Source organism: Pituophis catenifer, unplaced genomic scaffold (genome assembly GCF_029215685.1).
Source record: "Pituophis catenifer annectens isolate HBS135680 unplaced genomic scaffold, rPitCat1.0.hap2 SCAF_15, whole genome shotgun sequence".
Classification (NCBI taxonomy): Eukaryota; Metazoa; Chordata; class Lepidosauria; order Squamata; family Colubridae; genus Pituophis; species Pituophis catenifer.
Genome location: NW_027256895.1, coordinates 8,259,818 through 8,278,901, shown reverse-complemented (window position 1 = coordinate 8,278,901; position 19,084 = coordinate 8,259,818). Strand labels below are relative to the sequence as shown.

Below are 19,084 nucleotides of genomic sequence, written 5' to 3'. Positions count from 1 at the left end.
CTACTGGCAAGATGTTATTTGCTTCTAGGTAGTCCTGGATCCTGTCAGCTATGATGCCAGTCAGCAGCTTGAACATGGTTGGCAGACACGTTATTGGCCTGTAATTTGCAGGTGTTGCCCCTTTTGCTGGATCCTTCTGTATCAAGTAGGTTTTCCCAGATGTTAACCATTCACTGATGTTTCCTGTCTGCAGCATCTCATTGAATTGTTCGGCCATTTTTCCATGCAGGCAGGTCAGGTATTTGAGCCAAAAGCCATGAAGTTGATCATTGTCCGGTGATGTCCAGTTCTTGACTTTTTTTCACTCTGTTGCTTATCATTTCAGTAGTTATTGTCAGTTGGTCCATTTTGTTCTTGGAAAATTTCGTCTCAAAGTCTCTGATCCACCCAGCATTTTTGTTGTAACATTTCTCAGTCTCCCACAGGTCTTTACAAAACTGGGTTGTTGTCATTTTCTCAGGTTTTTCAATTTTCGTATCCCCCGTGTGATTCAGACTCTGATAGAACCGTCTTTGGTCTGATTGGAACAATTGATTTTGTTTGTACTGGATGACTCTGGCCTCGTATCTTTCAATTTTTCTTGCTGTTGCTGTTATCTGCTGCTTCACAATTTCCAATGCTTCGTCATTTCTTCTTATGCTGAGCCCGTATTTTTTTATCAGGTGTTTCTTGATCTTGCTGTTCTTCAGCTTTTTCTCCTTCTTCAAATTCTTCAGGTTGCTTGCATCTGCTCGCAGGCTCTTGATTTTTAGCTTCAACCTGATTTTCCACTGTGGTTTTCCAGTCAATTTTCTAGGGGGCTGCGGCTGTTGAATCCCCAGTTCTTCTGTTACTATGACTTCTGTACTGTAGGCAAGCTGATTTGTTTGTTCATTTGATGTTATCTGGACTACTGCAAGTGCATAGTTCACATCTATCATCAATGGCACTAAATGTTTTCTAGGCACAGTCATCAATGTGCCTTCTTCTTTCCGCATTTGTTGCAGCATGTGCCAAGATTTTAGCTTTCAGTTCTTGCTGCCTCTCATTGAGTACTCCTGGTGTGTCAATGATGACTTCAGACCCTTGCTGATTCTGATCTTGCAAAATATCTGCATTTTCTTCGAATTCAGACTGTTCAGTTGCTCCTGATGTTCTTGGAGTATTTTCTGCAGCCACTTCAGCAGACTGCTGTTCAGCAGTCTGTGTTCCCGTTTCACAATTTTTCCATTGTATTTCTTCAAGTTCGACTTCACTGAGCACTTTGTTTTGAGTAATGAATTGTCGCTGATCGGCTAATTGTAATTCAGTTATCCTTGAGCCTGGGTATTCTTGTTTCCATAATTTGTACATCCTTTTTTGATAGCCTCATTTTTCTGGTTCTGCTTTGTAGTAGCATTTCATTACTGTGCGGTTCTCTGACATGGTGTATTTCTGCCGCTTCTGAGGTTGTTCATCTTCCAGTCACTGTGCAGGCCCATGCCCTGGTTGCTCAGCTATGGCGGCCTGTAGCCCACTTATTGACGGATGTCCAGGTTCCCCAACACCCAACGTGGTCCTTGTTAACCCGGGTAAGGACCGAGCTGATATAGGCTTCGTTCGATTGTGTTCCACCATGATTCATTGCATGCGTTGTTGGGTGCACTCAGTTCTGCTCCTCAGCTGAGACCTCTCTGACATGGTTGGACCTGCTGGTAGTTTACACTACCACCAACACAGCTCTCAGCTTCATTGGAGCAGTTAATCCCCCTGCCACATCAAGGCAGCACCCCGTGCGGGGATGATGATGATGATGATGATGATGATGATGATGATGATGATGATTTAAACCAGTCAACAGTACTGACACAGACAATACAAACTAGAGGAAATAGAAACAGAAATGAAAAAAGGAGGGGGGAAATCAAAACACTCTAGGTATTATTTACTTACTGTATGCATATTTTGTGAGGAGAGAGAATGTCAAACCTTTCTAAAACTATCTTTCCCTCAGAAAATGTTCAAACAGAACTTCTTGATCTGAAATTGTGAGAGACTAAAATAATGTAAAGAGGGTAATTTCCTCTTTCATAACCGGATACAATTGAAAGAAAGAAAAGCATAATGATATTAAAAACCCTATATTTATGTGCAAAGTACTTTTAGTCATATAAAGGATTTTTGAAAATCTGAGGAAGATTAGCTAGAGAAAAAAATTTCTTACTTTGGTATGTCATAAGGTTTCCTAGAAGGATTTTCACTAAATTTAATTTCAAAAAGGTGGTAATTGAAATGAGTTGCCATGCCACTGATGATGAAGTCTCTAGGCTGGTACCACTCATGAGGAACAAGGAAAGCATCACTTGCAGGGCATTCCAGTGTAACAACTTTGTGTACCAAAAACATCACAAGAAACATCTTCATGTTTTTGTTATTGTGAAAAGTTTTCCCCTCCATCCTACCGATTGGGAAGTACCTATAATCCAATGCTTCATCTAATTTTTCAAAAAATAAAATATGAACAGATCCAGTAGTTATCAGTCATTTATAGTATGTATTTTTTTTTCAAGGAGTAACAATGCAGAACTTTTTTTAAAAATACCTTAAGCTCACTAAAAATCTTCAAAAGATTTCTTGTACCAAAGTTTCATACATTCTATTGCAAACAGTTTAACATAACTTAAAGCAGAGGTCCTCAACCCCTGGCCATGCCAGAAACCAAGCCATGCAAACAAGAGATGCCCTATCCGAGGGATGCAGGCAGCACGTGAAACCAAATTCCTCCAGTCTGCAGGAAAACCTTTTTCCCCCAGGTTGTTTCATGTTTATGATATCTCCTTCAATCAGATAGTGATGCACAGTTGTTCAAGGGTTTTGGGCTGAATTTCATATTTGATTTTCTTGAATAATGCCAGATTCTTTAAGATGGTCATTAGTCAGTATACATTTTGAGTAAAGGGTGAGACAGAAGGAAGAATACAAAGAACATAAAATAATAGAGTTGGAAGGAACTTGGAGGTCTTCTGGTCCACACACCCCTCCCCACTGAGCAGGAGATCCTATACCATTTTTTTAAAAAAAAAAATTTGTATACCACCCTTCTCCCTGAGGACTCAGGGCAGTGAACAGCCAAGTAAAAACATAAACTACAAACATTAAAATACAATTAAAAAGATATATATAAATTTGGCCCCATGATTAAAAACAATAACGACAATTAAAAACATTTTAAAAAGTGTTAGGCCAGCCCGGCTTGCTGGAAAAAGAAGGTTTTAAGGGCACGGCGGAAGGCACCAAGGTCTTGGATTCTCCTTATCTCAGGGGGCAGCTGATTCCAGAGGGTAGGTGCCCCCACAGAGAAGGCCCTCCCCCTGGGGGTCACCAGCCTACATTGTTTGGCTGATGGCATCCCGAGGAGGCCCTCTCTATGGGAGCGCACAGGTCGATGGGAGGCCGTCGGTAGCAGCAGGCGGTCTCGAAGATAACTAGGTCCTATGCCATGGAGCGCTTTAAAGGTGATAACCAACACCTTGAAGCGCATCCAGAAGACCACTGGGAGCCAGTGCAGCTCACGCAGGAGAGGTGTTGTATGGGAGCGCCATGCGGCTCCCATGACTACCCGCGTGGCTGCATTCTGGACCAGTTGGAGCCTTCAGGTGCTCTTCAAGGGGAGCTCCATGTAGAGAGCGTTGCAGTAGTCCAGGGGAGAAGTGTCGGACAGCGAGGAGGCTGAAGAGGATGTGGTGCCAGAGGCAGAGACTCAGCCAGGGCTTTCAGAACCTCCAGAGGCTCCTTCAAGTGGAGAGAGTGAAGTGGAGGAGCCTCTCCTCAATGCTCAAGCACGCACGGCTGCCATAAGGCAGGAGTGGCTACTCAGGAGGAGGAGGTCTCCTCGAGAGTAAGGCTTGAGGATAATTGGCCACTCCTTTAGCCTACTTAAGTCACATGGCCTTAGTAAGTTTCTTGCTAGAAACAACTTGTATTATTATCAGAGTATTTTGGTTTATCATATCTTGTTTTCTGGGCTCGTTGCCAACCTTTGCCGGTCTTGTTTATTCTTGCTACTTAATAAATTTGATAAGGACCGTTGATGTGTATCAATATCCTCAGAAATCTGGAGCTGGGGCAGAACACCTTGACAGAAAAACAAAACCAAACTATGTTCCTACATTCCTGTAGACAGTAAACAATTTTTTTATTCTTTTTTTCAGCAATTTTACCTAGAAAGAAAGATCACATGATGTACTAATTTCTCTTTGTGAGATTTCCCCTGTGGTTGAAGTCAGGCCGCAAAACAATGATGTAGCATTTTGGGAGGAATATGCATCCCAATAATGCAGCACTGGAAGACAAGATAGAGAAGACCTCCACAGCTACCATGGCTTTTCCTTTTGTGCTCAGATAGGCTGGAAAGAAGGAGATCCACACACTGCAAAAGGCCAACATGCTGAAGGTGATGAACTTGGCTTCATTAAAGGTGTTGGGTAATTTACGGGCAAGAAAAGCCACAATAAAGCTGGCGATGGCCAAGATACCCATGTAGCCCAAGACACAGTAGAAGAAAAAAACTGAACCCTCATTACACTGTAAAATCATTTCTTGGAGCTCTGATTTCATGTCCAACTCAGGGAATGGGGGAGATGTTGACAACCAAAGTATACAAATCCATATTTGCAAGAAAGAGCAAGAAAAGACAATAGAAAAGGCCAATCTTTTCCCCACCCATCTCCTCATCTGAGATCCAGGTTTCGTGGCCATGAAAGCCACAACCACGGTGATGGTTTTGGCCAGTACACTAGAAATGGCCACTGAAAAAGTGATGCCAAACATTGATTGTCGAAGAAGGCAGATTACTTGGCCAGGCCAGCTGAGGAAGAAGAAAGAGGAGAGAAAACAGAGCAGAAGAGAGACTAGGAGGATGTAGGTGAGGGACCGGTTGTTGGCTTTGACAATGGGAGTATCCCTGTGCTTAAAAATAGTTCCAAGTACCCAAGATGTCAGAAAGAATAACCCAAGAGCTGCTGAGGCTAAACCAATTCCTAATGGTTCTTCAAATTTTAGAAACACCACCGGTTTCAAGATACAGCCTTTCTTTTCTTTATTTGGATAATGATCTTCTGAACATTGAAAACAGTCATCCATATCTAGAAGGAAAATCAAGGAATTTGTCATCTAGGCCTTCCAAATTATTGAAAATCACTTTATTTTTATGCACCCATGTAGTTTAAAGTTTGCTTAAGTCTAATGAAATGTGGTAAAGTTTGTACCTTACCATTTTGATCTGAAATCTTCCCTTCAGGGCATGGAACACAGTCAAAGCAGCAGAACTGATTTCCCTCAATCCCTTTCTTCCAGGATCCAGCAAAACAAGGATCATTACATCGAGAAAGTGGAAGAACCTGGTGATAAACATGAAAAGAGCCTTGGTGGCACAGCAGACTAAAGTGCTATTAAATAGCACCAGCTGCCTGCAAATGAGCATCTCTGCATTTGCGGAGCGGCAGAGGTGGAAAACCAGGCTCACATCCTATTTGACTGTTGCTTGTATAAGGGGGTGAGAGACAGGTACCTGGGTCCATATACCAAAGGAATGACCCATTGGGATCCCCATATCAAAACAACTTACTTTATGTGCGGCCAGAACCTGAAGATCACCTTAACATAGCACAGTACTTAAACAAAATGGTTTGGTTGAGATCTGCATACGTGGGACTGATTGGGGTAGATTGGAAGGGTGACACCAAAATATAATTTTATGTTATCTTATGCTATTTTATATATTTATATATTAAATTATATTGTATCTCAGTCTATAGCTATTGTATTTTACCCTATTCTTATTTTAAGTTGTTTGTATTGGCAATATGTGTTTGCACCTTGTGCTTCGATATGACCTATAGGCTAATCAAAGCTACCATTTTAAACTGTACTTTATTCCAATTTCATTTTAAATCATATTTTATTCCAATTTCACTTTAAATTGTATTTTATCCAATTCCATTTTAAATTGTTTTTATTAGATTTTAGTAATAATTTGTTTCTGGAACTCTGCACTTTGATATGGCCCAGGGGCTAATCAATAAAGTAAACTCTGAACTCTGAACATTGTAATGTCATATTTGTCAATTTGAGGAATCCTTGATGATCCACAACATTTGAAAGAACATGCCATAGTTTATTTTAAAAAAACAGAAATTAGATTTCTAAAGAAACTGTGTTCAATATGGGATCAAAATGGATTAAGGCATGGTGGAGTCACTAATTTGATACCTGGTTAAAAGCTGGACTCCAGACAATCATATCATCATCAATCCACAGTTCCTTCCCCTTTGGAGCCTGGAGATCCATCTTTCCAACTCTAACTCTCTGAAAGGATCTGTTTGGAAAAGTGATCAAGGTGGTGATGTCGAATCCACCAGTTGCTTCCCCTTTCTCATTCAGGGACACTCCCTCCCCAGCTGAATTGTTGAAAGAAATGCCATGAAGAAATGAATGGAGCTACATAAAAAAGAATAAAAATCAGAAAGAGTTGAAAGCATCATGATAGAGAGGAGACCATTAGATCCAAGTTTCATTCACTCATTTTTTTCAGTTCCTATAATAAATACTAAATATGTACAGTTATAACAGAAATCAGATTTTCTGTATTTATTCTATGCACAACAGAATAACAGATTTAGAAGGGATTTTGGACGTCTTCTAGTGCAACTCCCTGCTGAAAGAGGAGACCCTGTACCGTTTCAGACAAATGGTTGCCCAATCTCATCATAAAAATTTCCAGTGATGGAACACTCATAAATTCTGAACGCAAGCTGTGCAACAAATTAATTTTTCTCACAATTTTGAGGTTCTTTCTTGTGCTTAACTTGATTCCACACATAGAAAATATTAAAACATTTTCCACAATGCATTCAAACACAATTCTGCATCAAATTGCTCATTGCAATAAAACTGTCCAATTCAGAGAAAATACCTGCCAAGCCTGGATATCTGGATTTTCAGTTTTTTTCCTCATTACATATTTTTTCTTATTATAACTCAGCATGCGTAATGCTTGCAAAGCATGAGCCACAGCATAAACACCATTGTAGATACCGTAGCTTTGGCCAGTCATTTCCATTTCAAAGACAGGCGCAGGAAGATCCTCCAGCTTCTGCCCAGTGCATTTCTTAAAGTGCATATCTTGTAATTCTGATTTTGGAAATGAACAATCAAATGATTGTTCCCAAAATTCATGCAGAAACCCATTTCTGTAGACTGAAAGAGGATTTACGGTTTGAAGAAATTCCTTGAAACCCACAACTGCTATTGAATGAACATTGAAGGAAATAGCCCCATGGAACATCTGGAGATCCCACGTGGTTTGAAATCCTGTTAATATGAAATCAATCTGTGCAGTCATGATCCACACCTTTCTAAATAATGCAGTTTCCTTGCTTTCATGATCTACCAGAAATGGGACAAACCTTAGCCACATAATTGCCCAGGATTCTCCATAGACAAGAAATGCATTGGATTTGCTTTTCATCATATTGATGGAAATAATTGAGATTCTTTTATATACTTCTGGAAAGTCTTCCAAGTGGACCAGTTTCGCAAGTCTTTCTATGAACGATGAACAGATGCCGTTCGCTGAAAGCAAGGGCTGCATTTTCTGTAAGAAATGTTCTCCATTGTTGTTATCAGCAGCAAAAATCCCAATCCATGTCCACTTGAAATGATGAAGCAGTTGGATGATCCCAATGTACTGATGGTCCTCTTTTGGGACCATGAAATAAAGCGAAGGGAATTTACTACACTGAAATTCCTCTTGGGCTAATGAGCCATATGTCAGCTGCAAGAAAGTGGAATAGGATTCTGTTCAATTATTTATTTATTTATTTATTTATTTATTTATTTATTTATTTATTTATTATCAAATTTATAGACTGCCCTTCTCCCGAAGGAGTCAGGGCAGTGAACAGCCAAAGTAAAAAACATAAATACAAACATTAAAAACAATTTTAAAAGATATATGTATGTTTGGCCCCAAAGTTAAAAACAATAACAAAACTTATTAAAAAACATTTTAAAAAGTGTTAAGCCAGCCCGGCTTGCTGAAAAAGAAAGATCTTCAGGGCACGGCGGAAGGCACCAGGGTCTTAAATTCTTCGTATCTCTGGGGGCAGTTGATTCCAGAGGGCAGGTGCTCCCACAGAGAAGGCCCTCCTCCTGGGGGCCACCAGTCTACATTGCTTGGCCGATGGCACCCTGAAGAAGCCCTCTCTGTGGGAGCGCACAGGTCAGTGGAAGGCCATTGGTGGCAGCAGACGGTCTCGAAGATATCCAGGTCCTATGCCATGGAGCACTTTAAAGGTGATAACCAACACCCAGAAGACCACTGGGAGCCAGTGCAGCTCACGCAGGAGAGGTGTTATGTGGGAGCGCCATGCAGCTCCCATCACTACCTGCGCGGCCGCATTCTGGACCAGCTGAAGTCTCTGAGTGCTCTTCAAGGTGAGCCCCATGTAGAGAGCATTACCGTAGTCCAGGCAACAGGTAACGAGAGCATGAGTGACTGTGCACAAGGAATCCCGATCTAGGAAGGGCCGCAACTGGCGGATCAGGCGAACCTGATAAAAGGTCCCCCTGGCTACAGCCATCAGATGTTCCTCCAAGGACAGCTGTGTATCCAGGAGTCAACTGACTATATCAGGATGCCGGGAACCACAGCCACTCAGTCTTGGATGGGTTGAGCCTGAGCCTGTTCCTCCCCATCCAAATCTGCACGGCCTCCAGCCACCGGGATATCACTTCATTGGGGTGGCCCTTCAATTGAACGTAATTTTTCTACTCTAATTTTCTTATATATCCAACATTTTTTCCTAGAATTCTTCTAAAAATTAACATAGAAAGGAATTTCTTGGAATTACTTCAATCACATATAAGAGATCAGTTGTTTTAATAGAAGCAATTCAAATATTCTGTCAACTATAGAATGACCCCCTTATACTCATTTCTTGTAACTGGCATTTTAGTTTCAGAAAAGAATGCTAAGTAGGAGACCTTAGGTCATGCAGAACATCTTAGCACAAACCTAAGATTAATCTTTGATGCCCATTAATTATTCCATAACAACAATAATGTTAAGAATTTTCTTCTCAACCATTTCAGAACTTACTTGTGGAATCTTAAACAATCCTGTAATTTCAGCAATACGAGACGATGTATCAAAATCCAATCCTCCAATGATGGCCATGAGATTCTTCTGGCTATCACATTTGTAGTTAGGGACAAATTCCTGGGATTTGAAAAGCATGTCCAGAGTGGTGCGATAGGTCATCCTTGTATCGAAGTAACTGTCATAGATGTGGAACCCAAGAGTGATGTTAGGTAAGATCCGGGAGTCCTCATTGATCTTCTTCACAGCAAAGGTCAAGGCAAGGACATGTTGATGAAATTTGGTGAATATACTACAATGAATTTAAATACCCCAGTTAAAAAAGTAAGTTGACCATTCTCATAAGGTGGCATCATTTCTGTATAAAGAGCAAACATTTTTTCTTTGACGGTAATAGAAAGAAAATAGCCTTTCTAAAATTCTTAATTTCTACGGAGTGGTCATTGGTGCTGTCTGAGTTTGGTTGCTTTCTTGCAGATGTTTCATTCCCCAAACTAGGTAATATCATCACTGTCCGGCACTGATGATGTTATCTTGTTTGGATAATTAAATGTCTGCAAGAAAACAATCAATGTCAGAGAGCAGCAAGAATCCCTCATTTCAACCCTGAACTAAAATATTCTCCTTTATTGATAATTTCACTTTTCTTTTCATACAGTATTGTATGACCTGCAACAGAACAGAACAGAACAGAACAGAACTGAATAGAATAGATTTTTTTATTATCCAAGTGTGATTGGACACACAAAGAATTTGTCTTGATGCATACGCTCTCAGTGTATATAAAAGAAAAGATATGATCATCAAGAATCATAAGGTACAACACTTACTGATAGTCATAGGGTACAAATAAGCAATCATATCATATTAGGAAACATTCAATATAAATCGTAAGATTACAACCAACAAACAATCAAACAGTCATAAGTGGAAGGAGATGGGTAATGGGAACGATGAGAAGATTCGTAGTAGTACAGACTTAGTAAATAGTTTGAAAGTGTTGAGGAAATTATTTCTTTAGCAGAGTGATGGCATTCAGGAAAAAAACTGTTCTTGTGTCTAGTTGTTCTGGTGTGCAGTAGGGTAGAAATTGAAACAATTTTTGTCCAGAATGTGAGGAGTCTGTGGATATTTTCACAGCCCTCTTTTTTACTCGTGCGGTATACAGGTCCTCAATGGAAAGCATTTTGGGAGCAATTGTTTTTTCTGCTGTTCTAATTATCCTCTGAAGTCTGTGTCTGTCTTGTTGGGTTGCAGAACCAAATCAGACAGTTATAGAGGTGCAGAGGTGCAGATGACAGACTGCAACAAATAAAAGTACTGACTTTTTTAGGGCTATATTTATTTTCTAAGAGATTTTCAGAAAATGGTATATGAACAGATTATGTTGTTGTTGTTGTTGTTATTTTTATTTTTATTTAAACCAGCAGTACTGACAGAGACAATACAAATAGAACAAATAGAAATAGAAGTGAGAAAAAGGAGGGGGGGAATCAAAATACTCTAGGTATTATTTACTTACTGTATGTATGTTTTGTGAGGAGAGAGAATGTCAAACCTTTCTAAAATTATCTTTCCCTCAGAAAATGTTCAAATAGAACTTCTTGATCTGAAATTCCTTCATTGATGTGCAAAGTACTTTTAGGCATATAAAGGATTTTGAAAATCTAGGTAAGATTAACTAGAGAAAAAAAATCTTACTTTGGTATGTCATAAGGTTTCCTAGAAGGATTTTCAATAAATTTAATTTCAAAAAGGTGGTAATTGAAGTGAGATGCCATGCCACCAATGATGAAGACTCCAGGCTGGTACCACTCATGTGGAACAAGGAAAACATCACTTGCAGGGCATTCCAGAGTAACTACTTTGTGTACCAAAAACATCACAAGAAATGGGATCTTCATGCTTTTGTTATTGTGAAAAGGTTTTCCCCTCCATCCTACCGATTGGGACGTACCTATCATCCAATCCTTCATCTAAAGTTTGATCCAAGGTTTATATCTGAGAATGCACTTAATGAGAAAAATCTATAATTTTCTATTTGAAGATCGATGTGACTGCAAATCTGTATCTTGAATAGCATCAGGATTTGAACAGATAATCTGGCAGAAGAGAACAGACGGTAGAAACCTGAAGCGGTGAATCTGACAGAGCCATTATTACCCTTGTGTCAAACTTCCTGTGGTTCAAGTGTTTTTTTATCTCCAAGCTAATACCTTGATTGTTTTTGAATATCATTCTCCTTTGTGCAGCCTTTGGTGTTTTGGCCTAGCTAAGAAAATATGGTGATTCCTGTAGGAGATAATTATTTTGTTTTGATGAGATAATAATTGGTTAATGGTTCAACTATTTTTTTAAAATGACTAAATGCCAATGAAAGTAATATAAGAGAGATTTTCAATAAAATATATGTTTAGTTGTTGAAATTGTTGAAAGTGTTTTTTGAAGCTGCCACATTTGTTTTCTACCAATTTTTCACAAAATAGAATGTGAACAGATCCCCCAGGAGGATATCATTTATTTTATGTATGTTTTGCGGAGAGTAACAATGCACAACTTTTTTAAAAAATGCCTTGAGCTCACTAAAAATCTTCAAAATATTTCTTGCACCAAAATTTCCTACATTCTATTCCAAATGCTTTAATAAAATCGAAAGAATATTATTTCTTTTCCCACAACTAGAACTAGTTGAAAGACAGAGTGGCTTACATTAGATATAAAGCCCACATTTATGTTAAAATACTTCTACTCATATCAGAAATTTTGGGAGAACTGGCTAAGATTATTAACAGAAAAAAAAAACCTCTTTATATGGTATGTCATAAGGCTTTATAAAAGTAAGATTACAAATTAACAGAGTTGTAATAGACCTCATAGGTTAATTAGTCGAAGCCCCCGCCCAAGCAGGACACCCTACACCATTTCTGACAAATGGCAGTCCAGTTCTCTTCTTGAAAGCCTCCAGTGATGATGCTCACACAACTTCTGAAGGCAAGTTGTTCCATTTTTTGATTGTTCTCACTGTCAGAAAATTTCTCCTTATTTGCAGGTTAAATCTCCCCTTGTTCAGTTTCCATCCATTACTCCTTGTCTGGCCTTCAGGTGCTTTGGAAAATAGCTTGACCCCTTCCTCTCTGTGGCAGCCCCTTAAACATTGGAACGCTGCTATCCTTTATCCCCCGATCCTTTCTTATTGAAAAGTTTTATAAGAAATACAAACAATTTTCTCCCCCCCACTCTTTCCCCCTCCCCACATAATAGAAAATATACATTTTCTTATACATAATAAATCCTACATATACATGTTTCCCTTAAAGAAAGCATTAAAATAAAACATTTTAATTACATTCGGAGTTGCTCTTCTTCTCTTTCTTCCCTCATTCTACAACAAACCTTCTTCTCCTCCTCCTTTCTTTCTCTTCCCTCCCTCCTCTTCTCTCCTACTTTCTCCTGCCTCCTCTCCTGCCTCATACTACTTCCTTTTCCTTTCCCTCACTTCTCTCTTCTTTTCCCCCTTCTCACCTTCACTCCTACTCCTGTCCCCTTCCCTTCCTCCTCTCCTTTCTTCCATTCCTCTCCCTCCCTCTCCTCTTCCTACCCTCTCCTCCTCTCTCCTTTCTAACTTCTTTGCTGTGAAATATTCTCCTCCTTTAGTATCTGAGCAACTCCTGTATTCTAATCGTAGATACTTTCTTCTGTTAAAACATTTCTCTATTCACCACTTTTTTCCCACTCCAACCCTTATCCCACCCTCCCCACCCCCCCTGACTTCCCAGAGCAAAAACAGGGTATAGCATCTAACAAACATATGCTAAAATAAACTAACTAATTATAAAGTTCAAAACTCCCACACGTTCTTTAACTCCCCTTGCTCCAATTCATCAACCTCCCTTTTATAAATTCTCACAACCAATTAAGTTAAATTCATTCTTCCTAATTATAAAAAAACTTTTTCTTGATGTATAATCCAATACTTTAACAGTATTACAAACAGTAAAAATCATGAATAAATTCCATTTCCATACCCTCAAACATCATTCTTTTGAACATTACTCTCTAATGAAATTCTGAATTTAACATTAATCCTCTTTCCTTCAGAAAAATTGGGCATCTTGAAATCTTACACATTTTATCTCATATATCTTTTAAAATAATATAATCTTATGTTAAACATTCTAAAAATCTCTTAATACCATTAAAACACTTATTTACCAAATATTAATTTCACAATCTGCAGGAGGATATCTTTCAGATTTTCAATTAACCATTTTAATACCTCTAACTTTTTAAAAAACAGCCCTTTTACTTATCCAAAACTAATTATCATTTTGTAATAGGATTCTGAATTTAACATTAATCCTCTTTGCTTCAAAAAGTTGGGCATCTTGAAAGCTTGCACAATTTATCTCATATATCCGAAAGGAGAAGGGCGGTATAGAAATTTGAATAATAAATAAATAAATAAATATATCTTTTAAAGTAATATAATCTTATGTTAAACATTTTAAAAATCTCTTAATACCGTTTGGCACATATTTGCCAAATGCAAATTTCAAAATCTACAGGAAGATATCTTTCTTAATCTTCTGTTCTTCTCTTCTTTCTATATTTTTTCCAATCCTTTTTTTTTATAAATTCTTTCAACAGTCCCCCCAATTTTATTTTTGAAAATTTTAAAATGTTGATTTGAGGTTGACGTTTCTGAAATACTCGTTCTCCATTGAGAGTGGAGACAGCAGCCAGCGTGGGTAGTGCCCATCCAATCAGCTTGAAGGACTGAGCCTGCCAATTATTTTTAGTCCCGCCTCTGTTGCCGGGCAGGCCAGCTTTTGGCTCAGTCCTTCAGCGCTGGCTGGTGTGTGGGACTGCTCTCTAGCTTAAATTCCTTTAATCATATTTCTGGTGTTTGGTTTTCTGGTTTATTGAATTTGGATTGTGTGACTGTGCTCTATCTCTTCTATTTGGACTCCAATTGATTACTCCGGCTGACCTTGGACTGCTTTGACATCGAATTCGTGAGTTGCCTAGTCCCTCATTTAACCTCGTTTTCCCCTGGCTCAGCCAGGGACATGGGGATTCCCTCGCCTCTATCCTTCCCAGGGAGTTTTATTGTCGCCTGAGCTTCGAGGGACATTCTCCCTGGCTTGAACTGCCTTCGCCTTCTCCGTTTGGCCAAGTTTCGATTTCACCTTAATTTCGGCAGTTTGGAGGGCGCGTTGCAGCCGCGCCGGCCATTTTGGACTCCCCTTGTTTTCCCGCCTTTGAGGAAATCGCTGTTCCCTGCAGCCTGCTCTCCCCGTTATCAATCCTTCTCAGCTGGGGGCTATCTCCTCTCAAAGCGTTTCTCTCGCAGCCGTTCGCCCGAACTGCTTAAAATTGGCTCAAAGTGCTGCAGGCTGGTTATTTAAGTGAGGAGCCTCGCAACCTTGCATCTCCACTACCGCGGCCTGCTTATACTCACCGCTTTAACTGTTTAGCTGCCGATCTCTGCAGACTGCCAAAATTGTTTCAGATACGTTGCAGGCAAAACAATTGCAACTGCGGAGCTTTGCGCCCCCGTTCTGTGCTGCAGTGGCCCTTATCCTTGTACAGCATATTATTCTCATTGTGGAGCTTTACGCCCCCTTCTCCTGAGGCAGTAATCAATCCTTTATACGCTGCTCATCATTGGACTCTAGTGGAGCTTCACGCCCCCTCCCCTTTACTTTACACAAGCCACAAGACGGTGGCCTTAATCTGCCTGTTTGTCTGATGGTTTGAGTGTTTCCTCTCAGCAACACTTTGGCAATTATTGGGCCTTGCTTCTATCACACTTGTTGTTTGTGGAGTTTTTTACGCTCCCTATTGAGCCTATTTGATTTACCAAATAGATTTGTCAATCTAGCCGCTGGGCCTTATTGTGGAGTTCCTCTCGCTCCCTTCTGACACATCAAAGTATAACTATCAAAGCGTAATCTGGCGTGTGGGATCTTACCTTAAAATCCCCTTTTTTTCTGACATGCCTAAGGCCCTTTCCAAATCTAAGCACGGCCGTAAGGCCAGTGCAGGTGAAGTTGGCCAATCAGACTCCATGTCTGTTACCCAGCATTCTGCCATGGAAGATTCCAGGTCCCATTCCAGAACTTCTCAATCCTCACGTTCCCATCGCAAGTCTTCTGACACATCAAAGTATAACTATCAAAGCGTAATCTGGCGTGTGGGATCTTACCTTAAAATCCCCTTTTTTTCTGACATGCCTAAGGCCCTTTCCAAATCTAAGCACGGCCGTAAGGCCAGTGCAGGTGAAGTTGGCCAATCAGACTCCATGTCTGTTACCCAGCATTCTGCCATGGAAGATTCCAGGTCCCATTCCAGAACTTCTCAATCCTCACGTTCCCATCGCAAGTCTTCCACACTTGATGTGTCATCCTCTTCTTCCAAGGCGGAAAAATGTAGAGACAAAGTTTTGACCAGGTTATGTGACAAGGCATCTGCCCAGCTGCCTCCGCCCACTCTTCAACCTCCTGCCTCTTCTAATCCACCTCCAGTCGCCGTTCATTCGCCTTCTCCTGACCAGCTTTCCCTGCAAGATTGTCCAGTGACTATTTCCGAGGAAAATTTGTGGGGTCCTGACGCAGTTTCTCAACAGCCGGGGTCTGATCCAGCAAGAATACAGGAGACTCCTTCATCTGACCCTGTGCCTGCCCGCTCCTTGGATCCTTCCATTCTCCCAGATCAGCTGCAGCAAATGATCGAGGCGGCGGTTCAAAAGTCCTTGGCCGCCCGTTCGGGTCTTTCCAGTCGACATGGATCGGTGAGAGAGGTTTCTCCCTGTTCGGCGGACCGCAGTGAGGAGGGATGTTCTCATTCAGTTCGCTCCGCTTCTCCTACTTCTTCCCATTACAGTCATCCTTCAGCCTGCATCGACGAAGGAGACCCTGATTCTGACCTGTCGGAGGATGAGAACCTTCCCCCAGATCAGCCGACTTTCACAGGTCTCTTCCCTCAAGCCTTGTTCAAATCATTGCTCTTCAAAGCTGTTAATATGGCCTGTTTATCCTCTCCAAATGCGGATCCGGTACCCCCTTCGTCTTCCTCTGGATCTTTGGACCCGATGTTCGCGGAACCAGCTAGGCCTATAACATCCGTCCCTACTCCTCCCCTCTTTCTGGATGTCGTTAAACGCCAGTGGGAATCTCCGGCTTCTGCTCCCCTTCCTTCGGCTAATGACAAAAGAAACTTTCAAGTATCCTCGGATCTGGAGACTCTTCTTCAAATCCCTTCGGTGGATGCCCCAATTGCAGCTCTTCTTCCTAACTCCAATGTTCCGGGCGAGCCGGACGAAGGTTTCCGTCCTGATGAACGCAGATCTGATCAAGTTCTTCAAAAGGCTTTTCAAAGCTCCTCCTGGGCGATTAAAGCTACCACTACAGCATCCTTCTTTAATCGAACAACATTGCTTTGGTTGCGTCAGATACAAGAAAAGCTAGCCCCAGGAGATGCTCGTATCAGACAAGACCTGAATAAAATCGTAGCTGCCGTACAATTTTCAGCCGACTCCACTCTACACGCTGCCAGGTTTTCCGTGAAATCTCAGCTCGGCGTTTGTTGTATCTCCGTCACTGGCAGGCAGATGCCAGACATAAGTGGCGATTGGCTTCGGTTCCCTTTAAGGGCACGAAGCTTTTCGGGGATGCTTTAGATCCTTTTCTCACAGAAACCAGGGACAAGAAGAAGGTCTTAGCTGCTGTTTTCTGGAGAGGAGCGCCCCGTTTTTCACCTTACCCCTCTCGTTCTTACTCCAGAGGTGCGGATGGGGGGTCCTCCTCTTCTTCTCCCTTTCCCACATTTAGGAGAGATGGGTCTTTCAGCAGGCAGCGGGGTTCCTCCGATAGATCATTCAGAGGTCGTCCCTTTAACTTTAAGCGGCCCTTTCAAGGGGGAGGAGGTCATTTCTCCCGTCGCCGTCGCTGATTGCTCTTTGGATCCTCCCATTGGCGGTAGGTTGGGTCTCTTTGCCGCTGTCTGGGAAGAATCCACCTCAGACAAGTGGGTCCACGCCACCTTAAAATCTGGGTTGGCCATTGAATTTGTTGCCCCCCCCCACACCTTTGTCTGCTGCCCGATTTCTCGTAATCCAGTCAAGAAGTCCCTTATGGATTCATCAGTTCAGCATCTCCTGACTATCAGGGCTATCCAACCTGTACCTTCCGGTCAGGAGGGTTCGGGATTCTATTCAAGGGTGTTTCTAGTTCCTAAATCATCGGGGGGGTGGCGTCCCATTCTGGACCTCAAACGTTTAAACAGATACGTTGTGTACCAAAAATTTAAAATGCGATCATTAAAATCTATTCTGGACGGTGTTCGGAGGGGCGATCTCCTCTCTTCCATTGATCTAACCGAGGCCTACCTTCATATCCCTATCCTCCCTTCCCATAGACATTTTTTGAGGTTTTGTTATGACAGAGCTCACTACCAATATAGGGCTCTCCCATTTGGCCTTTCTTCAGCCCCCCGCACCTTTATGAAGGTGTTGGCTGCCTTGGCGGCTCAGCTCCGTCTTCGTTCAGTCCATCTCCTCTGTTATTTAGATGATATTTTGTTATTGTCTCCTTCTGTACAGCAAGCTGCTTTAGATATTAGTCTGACGGTTGAGACCCTGGCGGCTCACGGCTTCTCTGTTAATTTGGAGAAGAGCCATCTCTATCCCTCCACTAAATTAGTGCACTTGGGTGCCCTGATTGACTCTGTTCAGGGCAAAGTTTTTCTTTCTCCCGACAGACAAGCTAGTCTGAGACAATTGATTTCCCGGGTTGAGGGGAGTTGGGTGGTTTCCCCCTATGTCTTATCTCAACTCTTAGGTAAGATGATATCGGTGATAGCTATTGTTCCCTGGGCTCAACTTCACGCCAGGGAACTCCAATGGTTTCTCTTGCCCTTGCAGAAGGCTGGCAGAGGCACTTCATCGAAGCCGATCCCTCTCCCGTCTGCGGTGCGAAGATCCCTTCGGTGGTGGCGCTCCCCCGCTCTCTCGGCAGGTTGCTTCTTCCTCGAGCCCAAGAGGGTGGTGGTGACGACAGATGCCAGTCTCCTGGGCTGGGGAGCCCATTGCCAAGGTCAACTGGCTCAAGGGATTTGGTCTCCCTCGGAAGCTCGGCATCCCATCAATTGGCTGGAACTGAAGGCTGTCTTCCTAGCTCTAAAGTCGTTCCGCAGTCTGGTCTCCGGAGCCCACGTCCTCGTCCTCACGGACAACGTCGCCGCAAAGGCGCATTTGAACAAACTGGGGGGCACCAGATCGAAGTCTCTTCTGACCCTGGCAGTCGCGTTGGGTATCTGGTCAGAGCGTCATCTGTGCTCCCTTCGGGCGGAACACATCTCCGGAGTTCAGAATGTTCAAGCGGATTGGTTGAGTCGCCGTCAGATAGACAATGCGGAATGGCGTCTCCTTCCGCTCCTCTTCCAGGAGCTGTCTCTTCGCTTCGGCCGTCCTGTGATCGACCTGTTCGCGACTCACGAAAACTCCCAACTTCCGCTGTTCTTCTCGCGATACCCTCATCCTCGAGCAGCCGGCATCGACGCTCTTCGAACTCCATGGCCGCCGGGCCTTCTGTACGCATTTCCCCCGATGGCTCTCCTTCCCAGGGTCGTACGCAAGATTCTATCCGAGCGAGCGGAAGTGATCCTTGTGGCACCTCATTGGCCTCGGAGACCCTGGTTTGTGGACCTCGTGTCCCTATCGGTGACCCCATCGTGGCGCATTCCTCTCTCGGACAATATTCTCTCGCAAGGCGCCCTGAAGCACCCGGACCCGGCCTGGCTCAATCTAACTGCCTGGAGATTGAGCGGTGCTCTTTGAGGGAGGTACAAGTTCCGGCAGATGTTGTGCATACCTTGCTATCCTCCCGACGGCCTTCTACGGAACGCATTTACTCTGCCACCTGGCGGAGTTTCTACAACTGGTGTGGTCAGATCGGTGTTTCGCCT

General features: G+C 42.3%; 1 protein-coding gene across 1 annotated transcript; it reads right to left on the bottom strand.

Annotated features, from left to right (window-relative positions):
- Positions 1–4,203: 4,203 nt before the first annotated feature.
- LOC139324674 (vomeronasal type-2 receptor 26-like) lies at positions 4,204–7,609 on the bottom strand. Its single transcript, XM_070954406.1, has 4 exons — positions 6,932–7,609; positions 6,229–6,456; positions 5,231–5,357; positions 4,204–5,102 (listed from the first exon to the last, which is right to left on the bottom strand). The coding sequence occupies exons 1-4, from the start codon at positions 7,607–7,609 to the stop codon at positions 4,204–4,206; spliced, it is 1,932 nt and encodes a 643-aa protein (XP_070810507.1).
- Positions 7,610–19,084: the final 11,475 nt, after the last annotated feature.